Here is a 16687-nt window from a genome sequence, read left to right on the forward strand (position 1 = left end):
GTGCCTGCCTCCCAAATGGACACCAGTTCGTGTCCTGGTTGCTCCTCTCCCAATCCAGCTCTCTGCTTATGGCCTGGGAAAGCAGTGGAAGAACCCAAGTGCTTGGGTCCCTGCACTCACGTGGAGACTGGAAAAAACTCCTGCTCCTGGCTTCGGATCCTCCCAGCTCTGGCCGATGCAGACATCACGTTGCTAGGGAGTGAAGCAGTAGGTGGAAGACATTTCGATTTGTCTCTCCCTCTCTGTCTGTAACTCTGCCTCTCAAATAAATAAGTAAAATCTTTAAAAAAAAAAAAAAATAGTGCCTAGGACAGGTACAGGTTAAGCCCAATATGGTGGTTCTGAACTATGTATGAAAAGGTCTCACACACACTACTGTCTCAGGTTTTTGTGTCATTCTCCCTTACAAATCCCTTGAGATCCTCTAGAAATCAGAGGCTGGCACTCTCAAGACAGAATAAGATTATAAAGGTACAAGAAGACTGACACTAATGGAAAAGTTTCACCTTAAAGTGAGGGGTGAGAAAAGGAGTTAATATCAAGTGAAAAGTGGCCGGCGCCACGGCTCACTTGGCTAATCCTCCACCTGCGATGCCGGCACACCAGGTTCTAGTCCCAGTTGGGGCGCCGGGTACTAGTCTCGGTGGCTCCTCTTCCAGTCCAGCTCTCTGCTGTGGCCCGGGAAGGCAGTGGAGGATGGCCCAAGTGCTTGGGTCCCTGCACATGGGTCCCCTCCCATGCGGAGGGGAGACTGGGAGGGAGCACCCAGCTCTTGGCTTCAGATTGGCGCAGCGCCGGCCGTAGCGGCCATTAGGGGACTGAACTAACGGAAGGAAGACCTTTCTCTCTGTTTCTCTCTCTCACTATCTATAACTCTACCTGTCAAATAAAAAAAAAGTTTAAAAATAAATAAATAAAATTAAAAAAAAAAATCAAGTGAAAAGTAAAGGCATGAGGCGGTGTGAAGGGAACCCTGCTTCATATTTCTCAAGGAAATTGGAGGCTAATCATCTTCTCACAGTAAAGCACAAATGCTTCCAAGCACTTGAGAAAAATGAAGAAGATATGAAATAATCACCATAGAAACAAGAAACAGTAGTAAGAAATGAATAAACATATCAAACAGACTCAAGGGCCTACTGAGTCCATAAAGCTTGAAGCTGTTACCGAGGCCATTAGCAGTTTTGTATTTCTTCAAAAGTGTCTGGTGACGCAGGCGGCTAGGCTACCACCTGTGGCACGGGCATGCCATAGCAGAGCCCTGGTTACAGTCGTGAAAGCTCCACTTCAGATCCAGTTCCCTGCTAATGCACCTGGGAACGCAGGGGGAAATGGGCCAAGTACTTGGACTCACGCCACCCACGTAGAAGACCCAAATAAAGGTCCAGGCTCCTGGCTTCTGTGGCCATTTGGGGAATGAATCAGTGAATGAAAGATCTCTTTTTCTGTCTCTCCCCCCATGTCACTCTACCTTTCAAATAAGTAAAATAACTCTTTAAAACAACAAAGTATCTGGAGACCACAGAGTACAGTCAATCACAGTACATAATCAAAGCTGCAAGAGATTAAACAAAGAATGCTATGAGGTCACATAAGCTCATGAAGGACCTGTTTTTAAGACTAAAAGTTAGCCGGTATTAAAGAAGGAGCAAGTCATTGAACATATGCAAAACACTTTCCAATTTGGAAAATTCAACACTCCAGGTTGATTCAGATATTTTAAATGAAGAAGGCAAGTACAAATAGGGAAAGACTATGGTCACTGGATTTTTATGGATAAAAATGTTCTAAAATTTATTGTTTTGATGGTTGCATAACTCTGAGCAACACACATTTCAAAGGGATGAATTGCATTATGTGTGAATCACATATCAATAAAGCCATTTTCATAAAATATGTATATTTAATAGTATAAGTTTACTGTTCTTGTAAGGCCATCTGAACATGAAATTAAAACTTGTAAAGTGGGGCTGGCACTGTGGTGCAGCAGGTTAAAGCCCCAGCCTGCAGTGCTGGCACCCGGTATGTTCGAGTCCTGGCTGCTCCACTCTGATCCAGCTCTCTGCTATGGCCTGGGAAAGCAGTAGAAGATGGCCCAAGTCCTTGGGCCCCTGCACCCACGTGGGACACCCGGAGGGAGCTCCTGGCTCCTGGCTTCAGATCAGCTCAGCTCTGGCCGTTGCAGCCAATTGGGGAGTGAACCAGAGGATGAAAGACCTCTCTCTCTCTCTGACTCTACGTCTCTCTGTAACGCTTTCAAATAAGTAAAATAAACTTTAAAAAAAAAAAACTTATAAAGGAGGTTTACTAAATCTATATTCAAATACGCAAGATGCCAACATCCTGGACTTGATAGTTTTCCACCAGAGTAAGAAACTCCACGGCTAAGTCACAATCACAGATGATTCATGCTACACCCAGCAGCCCAAACTCAACATTCTACATAGAATAATACTTAATGCATGCCATAAAAGTGCGCTAGGACGTTGTATTCTAAAGTCTCGCACAATGATCCCCACAGCAGGCGCTCAGTAACTGACTGCTGACAGCGTGACATTTTCCCCCCTCCGCGCCGCAAGCCAGGGAACCCTTGTCTGAACTGCTCGCGAGAATGCGGCACCTGGGAAGAGAGGCCACTGGTGGAACGTGACCAGGAAATCACACCCCGAAGGGTAACGAGATGTACTCAGAGGTGGGGAATGAAAGAAAATGTCCAGACAAGGTTGCAAGAGAGAAGCCAATAGTAGCGACTCTGCTTTCATTAGCCAACAATCAAAACGTTCCTAATGGCAAAGTTCAGAGGGGCTACCCTGGTCATCACCTGCGAGATCGCCAGACCGACCCCCAGCCCCAGGTCCGTCCACGCTGGGTGGGAAGCCAGCTCTGTTCACTCCTCCCACCGCTCAAGAAAGGTCAAAGCCCCGCGGTCCGCCGCGCGGCGGTGCAGGCGCAGGCCCGACCCCCCGAGGCGCTCCTGTCCCTAGGGACAAGCCTCGGTGTCCCGGCTACGTCAGACTTCCGTCAAGTTTCAATTCTTACTTCTGGCGTTCTTTTTTTCCCTTCCCACAACACCTACTCGCCTCGCTTTCCTCCTCTTGTCCGGCTTCCACCGCGCACCGGTTAGCCTCACACTCCCGTGGTCCAGTGTTTACATTCCGCTTGCCCTTTGACTCCCGGAAGCGGAAGTCACCACGCCCGACCGCCTACCTGCCGGCCTTTCCTCCCTGGTTTTCCTAAGACACGGGTTGGGCCCACCCAGGGGGCATCCAAACACCCGAGAGAAGAGGGTATAAGAGCGACAACTGCAAGCCTTTCCTCATGCGCCAAAGCCTTCTCCAGCACCACAAGTCCCAGTAGCCACTACGGCCTCGCCCCCGCCGCATTACCTTTTGGGACTTGTAGTCAAAGCCGCTGGGCTCGGAGCGCCCTCTAGCAGCCGCTCGAAGCGTCTGGCGCGTGGGAGACCGCAGTGCGCGAGCGCGGGAAAATGGTGCCGCGGCGTCTGACGAGAGACGACAGCCCACACGCTCCCCCCAAGCCGCGCTGTGGGGCGCGGCGCATCGTAAAGCGGGAGGCAGGGGAAAGATGTTGAGGAGCAAAGGGCTCACGTGCGGTCCTGCGCTAAAATAAGTGGACGCTGGAACGGAGGAGACTGGCCAGGCAGAGGACGGAGACGCAAAACTCGACGGAAGAATGTTGAGGGGCGAGGGGCGGGAGGGCTGTGACTGAAACGTTCTTCCCGTGGAAGCGACGTTGGGCCCAGAAGGAGAATTATTGTCTGAAAGTATGTGTGGATCATGTCTCGAAAATAAGTGGGCAAATGTAGCTCAGGTGTGTGTTCAGGAGACTGAAAAAGAGTGTCCGTTTCCCGATACCTCTGTGTTGCGCAAGGAGGAGCACGTTGGGGAGACCGGGCTTTCCCAGCCTCGGCTGAGGGAGGGGGCTGCCCTGGGTCGTGTAGGGTGACTGACTGGCAGCGCGCCCTGGGGTCTACCCGCTAGGCGCCACTGGCGTGCCTGCCGCCCGCACCAGTTCTGGCAATCAAATGGTTTCCCCAGATAGTTACCTAATCTGCCCCTGCATGAGAAAGCCTTGCCGCCCACCGCGCCGGTCAGAATCGAGTGCAAACCCTGATCCTCAGAGGCGACGAACATACTAATATGAAGACGTCATTTGCCCTTTTCACCTCGTTGATATGCCTGTGCGCTGAGGGTGAGAACTGACCGATGGTTGGTTAAAACCGCTGGCAGCTCAGCGCCGGGTCCTGACTCCAAAGCGTACAGCAGGCGTTGTGTGCTTGGTTGGCCACGACTAGCTCATAGTGAGAAAACACGTGCTGTCCTTGATGCAGTATATCGGGGTGCCTGCTTCAAGTCCCTGCGAGGCGTCTTCTCCAGCTTCCTGTTAATGCCCACCCTGGCAGGCAGCAGGTGGTGGCTCAAGTGCTTGGGTCCCTGCCACCCCCGTGGGGACACCCAGATGCAGATCCTGGTTCCTGGCTTTGGCCTGGCCCAGCCCTGGCTTGTTGGGGGCATTTGGAGAGTGAACCAGTGGAAGGAAGATATTTCTGCCACTCTTCCAAGTGGATGTAAATATACATTTTAAAAAATAATGTAAGGCCGGCGCCACGGCTCAATAGGCTAATCCTCCACCTTGCGGCGCCGGCACACAGGGTTCTAGTCCCGGTTGGGGCGCCGGGTTCTTTCCTGGTTGCCCTTCTTCCAGGCCTGCTCTCTGCTGTGGCCAGGGAGTGCAGTGGAGGATGGCCGAAGTGCTTGGGCCCTGCACCCCATGGGAGACCAGGAGAAGCACCTGGCTCCTGCCATCCGATCAGCGCGGGTGGCCATTGGAGGGTGAACCAACGGCAAAGGAAGACCTTTCTCTCTGTCTCTCTCTCTCACTATCCACTCTGCCTGTCAAAAAATAAATAAATAATTTGAAACTTTAGAAATCATTTTTTTTCTATTTGATGCGGTAAAATTTTTTATTGAAACTTCTGATTGAGGACTCGGCTTTTACAAATGAAATTATGATGCGTCAAGGAAAAACAGTAGTATTATAAACTGATTTATATATATTTTCCTCACAGAACACAACTTTTATTTAAAAGAACAACTGATAGAGTGGCTTCTCAACCTGGTGCATTTAAGAGACCTTTCTTGAAAATCTACAAAAGGAGCTTGTTACTTCAAGAAAAACAAGTTGTATCCAGCTTTGTGGCATAGTGAGTTAAGCCACCATCTGCAATGCCTGCATCCCATATGGACAATTGTTCAAGTCCCAGCTGCTCCACTTTTGATCCCGCTCTTTGCTAATGTGCCTTGGAAAGCAGCAGATGGGAGTACTTGGGCCCCTGCCACCTACGTGGGAGACCTGGATGAAGCTCCTGGCTCTTGGCTTCAGCTTGGCACAGCCCTGACCATTGCAGCAGTTTGGGGGATGAACCAGCTAGCAAAAGATCTATCTCTACGTTTTAAATAAAACGAAAGAAAGAGCAAGAACAAGGGCGGGGCGGGGGAGGAAACGGAAAAGGAAATGGAGGAAAGTTAGTGTTGCCAACCAAGATTTTAAGCAAAAATTATGATTTTGGAAAAACTGTCTTTGCCATGACTTCAACAGTTTACCAATCCTCAGTTTCTGGTAAGATTAGTGGTGACCTCTATTAAAGTCTATCAAAAAAATCTAACTCCCTATGAATAATTCTACTTTATGGTTACATACATAGTGCTTAGTTCATACTAGCCATGAGGGGATGTAGTTTGTAAATAATCAAATGGTGCTTGAGGTTATGCCGCTTTCTAGGGGTCTTTCCCAAATCTCCCAGGTAACTTAACCTTTATCTACATTACTCTGGTAAAGGCTACCTCCCACTAAATTTTTACACTTCACCACCATTTCTCTAATTTAATTACTTTGGTCCATGATCTTGATTCACCCACCTATTGATTTATTTAAAGCATTGACTATGCCCTCTTTTTCTAGACAACATCATAACCTTCCAAGTTGCTAAAAACCCTCAATTTATCACAGTTAACTTTATTGGCATTTACAATAAATAAAAGTTTATTTACAGTAAATACAACAGTCCAATAAATATTGACTTTTCAAATTTCTTGTACAATTTTGTAGTCAGGATAGATGCCTAGAACAATTTAGTTAAAATTCCCTAAAATATTCACTTTATATGCTATTCATAACATTCTTTGGTACTGTTTTCATTTGCTACTTTAAGGAAAGAATGCCAGCAATCTAGCACAAACCCTCCCTAACAAAGCCATAAGGATACAAAATTTAGTCCTAATTGAATTCTAACAATAGTGTGATTCTAACCAAATCCAATATTAACTGATATATGGCAGTTGCTTTGGATTTTACTGTGATTACCTTAATACTCCCTTTAGGTGGTTGATTCTTAGGTGAAATCAAAACTAATTCAGCTGAGACAAAAATCACAATCTTTAAATTCTAAAATTTGACTAAGTGCTGTGTTTTATACCTAAGTTCATTGTTAAGGAAAACACACATGTATTCAGCCATGAGCAAGCTTTTTTCCCCCATATAATTTTTCCAGAAGGTAAAAAAGACATAACAGATGAAAAATGAAGTTCATCTTTATTATACCATCTAAGTCAAGGTACTTGAAATTGTATACTCCAATCAAAACATAAACCACAAAGATTGATTTCTACCCTTCTTACAGTTTAGTTATGTTGAATGTGGAACTTCATTCATCGTGTCAGAACTCACAATGAAAATGAGATTTCTGTTGTGGTTGGGAAGATGGGGGAAAGAGTTAAGGAAAAAAAGATTTAGACAACACACTTTTTTTTTTTTTTTCATTCCAAAGGGGCCAGTGGGAACAGAGATGCATGGGGTTCATCTAGCCACAGGCCACAGAACATTAATCAGTGCAAATGGTATTACTGCAAGATCAAAAAGAGCAGTGTAAGGATGGGTGGGAAGAATTTTGTATAAAATTATCTAAAACTCTGAAAAAGTATAAAAGCATCTTAAGAAAATGATATAATCAACATAAAAGCAATGGAATTTGTTTCAGTGAAATTATTTTAAATTAGATATGATATATAAGCTCCCATATGCCCCAACCTGGTAGAAAAGTTCCTTTCAGTGAGAAATCAATTTTAATGGCAAAATTTTTACATATCAGTAAAATCTGTTATATTTAAAACTATGTATACAGTACATTTCTGGCAAGAACCTCATATATCTTTCAGTTGTCAAGACAAAGTAAAAATATGGTTGCATAAAATCACAAAAAATATAAATTGCCTGAAAAAATAAAAAAGATTAAAAATCATCTGCATTGACTCCCTTTACATCTTCAAAATTAGTAAGAATTTGCAAACTACAATAAATTTGTGAAAATTCTATTTCAATCTTGACACGCTTAACCAAACATTGTCATTTCAAATATCCTAGCTTAAAAAAGAATTTACTGCAATAGTCTGTGCATTTTTTATACTATTTGTACAAGTGCAATATTTAAATATTCAAAATAAAACTCAGTAACTAAAAGTAATCACAATAACTTATAAAAGAAGCAAAGTTTACAAAATTAACAATTTTTAGAAGTTCCTATTTAACTCATTCCTCTTTATATACCCACCCTCCCCACAACAGCTTACAGACATTACTTAGTTCTATATACAATTCTGTAACTTTAAAAATACAGTCTTCTGTTGTTAATATCAGGAACATAATGCTGCATTTTGAGAGCCTAAGTGATATCAATATCCCCAAAACAGAGCTACATACAAGTCATAAATACATTTTTGAACTCATATTTAAAATGGAACTTCTTTCAGTTTAACTAACTTCAAATTCAAAATCGAATACAACAAGCCCTGAAGAAAAAGAAGCAAGAATACTCTTATGAACTCAGTGCATGATTTTAGAGATGCTGGAGTCAAATTTATAACTTCAATAACCACTTATACAAGTTACATGATATTTGAGTACATTAGTATCTGGTTACTTGCCCAGAAGAAATCCTAAAACGCAATGATTCTTTAAAAAGTTCTGTTACAATGGGGAACTGATAAATATCAAAAAGGAATAAATTTCTTGAAGTTTAAATAATAATATAAGGCAAATACGGGTAAATATACATTTTTATTAGCATACACATGATACCATTTTTATCTGAGGCAACTTTTAGTCATCAATTATACCTGTTATATGATGCTATAAACTAAGTGAATAAGAGAAAATATAAATGTAAATCATAGATCTTAGGAAGAATAAACATCAACAGCATAATGCTAATTAAAAAAAAAAAAAACAGGGCAGGCATCTGGCCTAGTGGTTGACACCCGTATCCCATATCTGAGTGCTCCAGTTCAAATCCCCACTCTGCTCCTTTTCCATTTTTCTGCTAATAAAGAACCTGGGAGGCAGAGGGTGATAGCTTAAATAGTTGGTTCCCTGGCACCCATGTGGGAAAACAAACACTAAATTCCTGATTCCACCTGACCAACCCCACTACTGAGGGCATTTGAAGACTGAACCTGTAGACTGAAATTCTCTGCCTTACTGTCTCTGCCTCTCAAAGAAATTTTTAAAAACCTAAAACAAATGTGACCATTTAGAACTGATTTGTTCTACCTTGTATCAATTAATGTTCTATATTACTAAACAGCTATAACCAAATGCAATGTGTAAACTAGCTGGACGCTGGCTTAAAATACCAAGCTATAAAAGAAATCTGGAAGGCTAACGGGGAAATATAAATATGGGTTGAGTTTTAGATGCCATTAAGTAATTACTAAGTTTAATGGTTTTATGGATTTTTAGTAGAATGTCATTATTTTTAGGAGATACTTGAAGTATTTAGAAGTGATAAATGTGTAACATCCCAAAGGTTCAGGGTAAAAAAGTATATAAATACACACATGGATTTGCATACCTATTTGTTACTATACATATATGAGGGAGCTTCAAAAAGTTCATGCAAAACTCACATTCTCTAATTCCCTTTTTCCATAAACTTTCTGAAGCCTTCTCATATAGCTATAAAGAAAGCAAATATGGCAAAACATTAATAACTGTTCGATTTAAGTGGCAGATACAAATGTGATCACCCTACAGTCTTCCAGCTTCTATTTTTTTAAAATGGTCATATTAAAATTGGGGGACAAAAGCCAGATCAAAATATTTAAAAGTTTATGAGAAATAATTTTTCTATGCATTCAATCAATTTCAAAGCTACATAATCAAATGGCTAGAAATTTTTGCATACATTCAATACTGGCTGACATAACGAGCCAGAGGAATTTGTGAAATTGGCAAAAACAACATTATTTATTTACAGTATATGCAACCCAGCTCTTGAAAGAAAAAGAGCACTTTATATACAGAATATAGCAGGGCAAATTGTAAGATTAAACATAGTGCCTAGAGTACCTGAATATATAAATTCTTTGTAATTTTGTACTTACCAAGCTAAAGAAAAAATTTAAATTGAGTCTAATATCTGATATGACTTATGACATAGTACAGAATTTTAAAAGGTAAATATGGAAGAAGTTATCCAGATTGTTACTACTTACTGGAAGATACTAGCTATTTAAGAAGTTAGGCTCATTAAACAAAATCACCTATAATGGTCTCTGGGAATTTAGGCAAATATTTATTGAATGAACTTATGAAGTAAATATAACATATAAACATGTAATAACACATGAAGGCCTTTATGGTAAATTAATATTCTGCAAAGTCCTGTGTACACTAAATATAAAATAGCAAAAAATCAAGTGAGCCTGAGACCTATAATTCACTGTGTGTATATTATGCCAGATGCCTAACGAACAATAAACAACAAAATTATCTTAATTCATTTCTGCACATTAGGCTTTAAACTATTAATCATGTTCCGATCCCTGTGCAAATTGCATTCTAAAAGGCTAATCCTCAGAATTATGTATAACTTGATTGCAAATGGAAGCATTTGGCTGTTATTTATTATGCATGCTTATTGCTATCAAAGAAATAAGCAAAGTTTTAGATTCACTGTGCAAGTATTTTGATTAGATTTGCACACATCTCAAAAAACTCTATTGTGTGACTCCCAGGTCTTGGAGTTAAGTCAACAGTAGAAGAGTCAAGTGAGGTCACAGATGAGGTAAGAGAAACTTCTGAGGATTTTCCTTGAGCCTCGGCATCTGAATCATTCCGTTGGCAAGGTCGATAGTTGCTAATTGATCCCGATCTCTGTGGAGTAGCTGTCCCTGATTTGGCTTCTGTAATTTCATCTGAGTAAAAAAAAAATTTCAATTTATTATAATCAATGACCTCCCCTCAAAGTTTCTTAACAGTATAGATTTGCTTCTTTAAAACTACTAACCAGCTATTAAGAACATGTTTAATAACTCCTAAAATATAGGCCATGAGCCTATGTTAAACCATTCACCTTTTTTATATGTAGCATATATGTGTATTCTTTTGATGAATACAGTATATAACTACTTAGCAGCCTTACAAAGATTAAAATTCTAGGGCACTAACAACCTGGGTTTTAATAAACATCATGCTCTAACAATAAAAATTAATCTTTCTGTTTCAAAATCATATAACCAATGCACTTAAAACTTGGAAGCTATCTTAGAAATCATCTCATCCAACCACTCATTTTGCTAACACATAAACCCAAAAAAGTTAAATGCTTTGGCTAAAGTAACAAATGAACAGAAAGGTGAAGTCCGGAACCCAAGTCTCCTAACAGCTCAGTACTTTTTACTCTCTATGTTCTCACAATTGGCAATCTCATAAAACAGCAATTCTAATCAATAAAATCAAAGAAAAGCTATACTTAGGAACACAATACAAAAATAGTAAATAGTCAGTCAATTGGTAAACTCAGGTGCTAATAAACCTAAGACTGGAATTTGTTTTATTCCAAATACACTGAGAAAAATTAAACTCATTCCATATATCAAGCTGGATTAGTATGTGTTAGCAGATAAGCACTATCTAGACATAAAAATAAAGCTGACAGATAGATGTGGCCAGCAGATCAGAACTCAAATCTGTCTTTCTGATAATTTGTAGGTACTATCTTTGAGTTTATAAAGAAGAGAACAATACATAGGTGAACCCATCTATAAATTCCATGCAGTCCTCCACAAACAAAGGTGACATCATTATCTTAATTGACATCAATATCTTAATAACTGACATCATTTGGCCAATAAAAAAATTGCTAATAACTTTGTACTTTTGAAAATAATAACAAATAAAAACTTATATCAAAGTCAAATTTTATTTCTAAGTACAAAATTTTATCTTACACAAAAATAATTTAAAAATCTGGCAGAAAACTATCACTTTAAGATTTTTACCTGAAAATATTTTTAAAAGAATACAGTTTAAGATAAAAGAATAACAAGACTCAAAAAAGAAAAAAAAAAAGATTCACAAAGACACAAGAATTCATTTTTATATTCCTTTACTATTGACTTAGTAGGAATAAGAAAGTTCAAAAGCCAAGTAATAAGGTCTAATATATTATCTACATGGTTTTGTGTGATTTACATACCATCAATACTACGGAAATCCAGTAAGTAAGTTCTACTATCCACTTGGTATAACTGTAGACTCATTTTGGAATATGTGCTAGTCACAGGATTCTTTCTTCGTACACGCAAATAATAGGGGTTAACAACCTAGCATTTGGTATAGAAAAAACAAAGTCAAGTCAATTCTATAAAACATTGTATAGACTACAGGTTTGCCAAGTGTGTTAACAATTAGGTTTCTTTCTTTCTTACCTTCCATTCATAATCTAATTGTTTAATTGCTCTACATACTTCTGCCATGATATCATTTGGTCGACTTTGACTTCTAATTCCCAAATGCCATTTTGCTTTCCTTACACCTTGGTGTTTGGATTTCTGTGGATTTAATTCATCAAGGGTATGGCGTGCCCTTGGTGTTTCAGCAACCAAAAATGGTACTCTTTCAGGATGGGGCCGAGTTAAATGATGATCATCAAGAAAAGAATCAGGTGGGCTTGTTGCCAAGTAGAAATCTTTGGCTTCATTCATTATTCTCCTGTTATCTATTATGAGGTGGTACGCAACTGCCAGCGGGTCCTGATGATTTCTGTTATAAAGGCAGCTGAGAACCTCTTCTTCTGAGCATTCAAACTTTTCACAGACTTCTTTTAAGGCTTCATCATCAATCATGGTTGAACTATATGACGGATCCTCAGGAAAGAGATATTTTGGAAGGTCTTGTTTAAACCATTCATGTTCCCTGAGACAAAACAGCAGGATTGAGGAGAAGAATTTTAAGTAGATCTGAGACTGAAAGTAATAATTTGAGGAATTTAGGGTATATTATGGCATTACCAATTTTTTTAAACGGAGTTTCCTCTTCTAGTTTAATACTTTGAATATATTGAGAGGAATGCTGAAAGCTCCCTCTGATTTTAGGAGGGAGAAAGTATCAGTGAGAAAATAAATGTCTACATTTATATTTATAGCTTTGGAACCAATGACAATGGAAAAGAACAGCTTACTTCCAGCTCAGAAATAGAACCTTGTAGCTTCCCTGTATAATTTATAACATTGGATATGACTTAACAAAAGAATTTAGTAACATGTTAAAAAAACAAGGATTACACTGTATATTCTGTTCTGCAACTTCTTCTTTCACATAACTTACATCTAGTATACTGTTAGATCAGAAAATTTCCAAGTTGCTTTACTACCTGATATCTTTGATGGTGGCCCTCTTCATGGGATCCACCTGCAGCATGTGTTTCAGAAGGCTAATCACCGAAGAATTTAAATACTGAGGAGTATAAAAGATCCCATCACATATCTTCTTAAAAAGAGTTGGCACATGATCATCATCAAATGGAAGAGTTCCACATAATAAAGCATAGAGAATAACACCACTGCTCCATATGTCTACTTCTGGGCCTGCATACAATCTGTAACAAGAAGTACCAACTGGATTAAATGGTCATTAATGATTCAAGAGTCACTGAAGTGGTCAAAAATTAAAATTTGGACATTTCTTAGAGAACAATCAGAATATGGTTTTTATAACTATGGCTGCATGCTACATTCAGGTCTTAATTCTATAAATATTATTTCTGGGAAAACAAAGTCAAGAAGTCTTGTCAATTTCAGACTCTGACTTGAGCTGGTGTTGTGCATAGTAGGCCAAACCGCTGCTTGCAAAGCCTGAATCCCATATCAGAATGCCAGTTTGAGTCCTAGCTGCTCAACTTCCAATCCGCCTCTGTGCTCATGTGCCTAGGAAAGCAGCAGAGGATGACCCAAATATTTGGGCCCCTGCCACCCATATGGAAGACCCAGATGGAGTTCCTGGTTTCTGGCTCCTGGCTTCAGTATGGCCCAGCCCTGGTTGTTGTGACCATTTAGGGAGTGAACCAGTGGATGGAAAACATGTCTCGGGGCTGGAGCTGTGGTACAGTGGGTTAAAGCCCTGGCCTAAAACACTGGCATCCCACATGGGTGCCGGTTCTAGTCCCGGCTGCTCCTCTTCCAATCCAGCTCTCTGCTATGGCCTGGGAAAGCAGTAGAAGATGGCCCAAGACCTTGGGCCCCTGCACCCACATGGGAGACCCGGAAGAGCTCCTGGCTCCTGGCTTTGGATTGGCTCAGCACCAGCCATTGCAGCCATCTGGGGAGTGAACCAGCGGATGGAAGACCTCTCTCTGTCTCTACCTCTCTGTAACTCTGTCTTTCAAATACATAAAATCTTAAAAAAAAAAAAAAAAAAATCCTGTCCCACTCACCTTCTCACTCCCTCTATCTCTCTGCCTTCCAAATAAGTAAATTAAAAAAAAAAAAAATTGCAGATGTGGCTAAAACCCTGTTCTTGCTATCTTACTGTGGCCCTCAAAGGATACTACCAATAGGGCCAACCCCTGAACAAACATCATTATTGAATTCAAAACCAGTGTTTTTCATTTTAGAGGAAACATTAAGTTCTTTAGTGATGGACTATGAGCTCACTCTCCCCATTAACCTGAGACACCCTACCAAGGTAAAAGGAGCCTGAGGCTGTGGAAGAAAGCCAAGCCAAGTGGTTCACGAAAGATTTTAATCAATTTGCAGTACACCATAAACACTTGCCTTAAGCTGCAGACTAGTTCGATCACCCCCAACTGCCGTAAGATAAAGACTAGTTAGATCCCGCATTCAAAGTCTGGCTTCAGGGAAAGGATTTCATTGAATTAACAAAAAGAGATTGTTGAACTGATCAAGAGATATATTTTTGAGAGTACAAGTTTCTTCAAAGAAAAACCTTATCCAAACTGGGAAAACTAGATATCAGTCAGTCTTTGCTACCACATTTTTTCTTATTTATTTAATCACATAGTCTCTAATATCCAGGACCTAAACTGTTTTGTTTCCAGAAGAATTAAGAAAGACACAAAAAATATAATATAAAAAGAATTGTGGACACTAGATATTAATGATGAAACTTGATTTATCTAAAAATTAGGTATTCTTCTTGCCTTTACACAAATACCAGTTCTTTTGAATACTCTAGGCAAGCAAGCTCATCAAAATAGAAAATGCTAGTGTTTCTGCACTGAGTTAATCAAAATATCAAATAAAGAAAGAAATGTGATTTGGATGAAAAGTTATTAAAAATTATAAAAGCTAGTAAACAAACAAGTTTCTGTGTTTTTAATTTCAGTGATATAGTGAAGAACAAAAGGTTATTCTGAGAAAAATTAAATTTTCTTGTTTTCTAAACTACTTAAAAAGCTGCACTCAAGGCTGGCATTCTGACATATGAGGTTAAGCCGCCGCCTGCAATGCGGGCAACCCATATGGGTTCCAGGTCAAATTCCAGCTTCTCCACTTCCAATCCCACTCCTTGCTAACGTGCCTGGGAAAGCAGCAAAGGATGGCCCAAATCCTCAGGTTCCTGTACCTATGTGGGAGATCTGAAAGAAGCTCCTGGCTCCTGGCTTTGGCCTGGCTCAGCCCTGGCCATTGAAGCCACTTAGGGAGTGAACCAGCATATGGAAGCTATCTCTTTCTCTCTTTCTCTCTTTCTCTCTTTCTCTCTCTCTCTCTCTCTCTCTCTGTAACTTTGCCTTTCAAATAAATAAATCTTGAGAAAAAAAAAAAGCTGTGCTCAAATCTTCATGTTCTCAATGCTGGTGGTTACTAAGTTGGCAGCATAAAATTCTTATATTATTGGTTTCTTGAAAGATTTAGGGAATGAAGATTCAACATAAATGAAGTCTGAAGATTTTATCAGTATTTCAGTTCAATTCTCCAAGATTCTTTCTTATCAGAAAACCTAAAGCCATCTCTTGAAAAAATAAAGCTACACATTATACTTTTAATCTAAGTACACAATAAACCATTCCTAGTTACTGAGTGCTTCTGTGTTACTCAACTTTTCAGTATTTTACCTACTTAAAACTCAGCTAGGGAAAAAATGAAAGTACTTTCATCCACCTACTTTAACATAATGTTGAGCGGCAAACCAACAATCTCCCCTATAAATGGAGTCATTAACTCTCATCCACTTACAATGTTTTATTTTTAAAAAGAATACTCCCGCAGCCAGAACTGTGGTATAGCAGGCTAAGCCTCTGCACTTGTGGTACCAGCATCCCATTGAGGCACTTGTTCGAGTCCTGGCTGCTCCGCTTCCAATACAGCTCTCTGCTATAGCCTGGGAAAGCAGTAGAAGATGGCCCAAGTGCCTGAGCCCCTGAACCCAGGTGGGAGACCTAGAAGAACCTCCTGGCTCCTGGCTTTGATTCAGGCCCAGCTCTGGCCATTGAGGCCATCTGGGGAATGAAGCAGCAGATAGAAGATGTTTCTCTCTGTCTCTCCCTCTCTCTGTAACTCCACCTCTCAAATAAATAAATAAAAATTTAAAAAAAAAATAATACTCCCAGGGGCTAGCACTGTGGCATAGTAGGTTAAGCCTCTGCCTCCCATATGGATGCCAGTTCAAGTCCAGGCTGCTCAACTTCCAATCCAGCTCCCTGCTAATGGCCTGGGAAAGCAGCTGAAGATGGCTCAAGTGCTTGGGCCCCTGCACACATGTGGGAGACTGGGAAGACACTCTTGGCTCCTGGCTTCGGATCAGCCCAGCTCCAGATGTTGAGGCCATCTGGAGAATGAACCAGCAAATGGAAGACGTCTCTGTCTTTCCCTCTCTCTGTAACTCTGCTCTCATATAAACCTTTAAAAAAATGAAAAAATACTCCCAGATAAGAAAATAATGAACTTTATATTTCTTTCATTAGAATTAAATATGACACTACAGACTAACAAAATCTAGGAGAAAAAGACAATTACAAATATATTAGGGGTGGGAGAGTGTCAAATACTACCTTCCAGAAATTACTTCTGGTGCAGCATAGTTGGGTGAGCCACAACTTGTTCTTAAAAATTCACCATCTGACATCATGTTTGAAAGACCTGAAAGTGCACAAAATTAGCTACTCAGGATTTTCCAAGGGCAAAAATAAAAACAAAACCCCATTAAATACAAAGTGAATTTATAAAGGAAAAATAAATTCATTTTTAAGAGTCAAATAATATTTCTTAAGCTGAAATGATGATTTTCTAATACTTAAATATTTGATTTTTTAATATATAATTTTGTTCATATAAGTTCACCTTCTAGCTTCCAAGTTTTTAATAATTCCATC

General features: G+C 40.0%; 2 protein-coding genes across 14 annotated transcripts in view; both read right to left on the bottom strand.

Annotated features, from left to right (window-relative positions):
- TTC33 (tetratricopeptide repeat domain 33) overlaps window positions 1-3509 on the bottom strand; it is a 75237-nt gene extending 71728 nt beyond the window's left edge. The window contains exon 1 of one of the 7 annotated variants that reach the window (XM_051853785.3): window positions 3387-3509. Coding sequence is in view for 1 of the 7 variants with exons in the window: in XM_070056677.2 (XP_069912778.1) it covers window positions 121-185 (65 nt within the window). In the remaining 6 variants the exon portion in view is untranslated. Of the gene's footprint in view, window positions 1-120; window positions 188-2821 lie in introns of those variants that run through there. The other 6 variants (XM_008262149.4, XM_008262146.5, XM_002713995.6 and 3 more) reach the window with 6 other exon arrangements.
- A 3084-nt stretch (window positions 3510-6593) lies between these two features.
- Window positions 6594-16687, bottom strand: part of PRKAA1 (protein kinase AMP-activated catalytic subunit alpha 1) — a 32040-nt gene continuing 21946 nt past the window's right edge. For 5 of the 7 annotated variants that reach the window (XM_070056674.2, XM_070056673.2, XM_089313157.1 and 2 more), the window contains 5 exons: window positions 16367-16454; window positions 12731-12955; window positions 11787-12273; window positions 11555-11681; window positions 6594-10271 (listed from right to left, as the gene is read on the bottom strand). In XM_070056674.2, coding sequence (XP_069912775.1) covers window positions 10027-10271; window positions 11555-11681; window positions 11787-12273; window positions 12731-12955; window positions 16367-16454 — 1172 coding nt within the window. In that variant the 3' untranslated portion in view covers window positions 6594-10026. The remainder of the gene's footprint in view (window positions 10272-11554; window positions 11682-11786; window positions 12274-12730; window positions 12956-16366; window positions 16455-16687) is intronic. The other 2 variants (XM_070056675.1, XM_089313158.1) reach the window with 1 other exon arrangement.

Source organism: Oryctolagus cuniculus, chromosome 14 (genome assembly GCF_051225735.1).
Source record: "Oryctolagus cuniculus isolate XC-2025 breed Fujian yellow rabbit chromosome 14, ASM5122573v1, whole genome shotgun sequence".
In the NCBI taxonomy this organism is placed as follows: Eukaryota; Metazoa; Chordata; class Mammalia; order Lagomorpha; family Leporidae; genus Oryctolagus; species Oryctolagus cuniculus.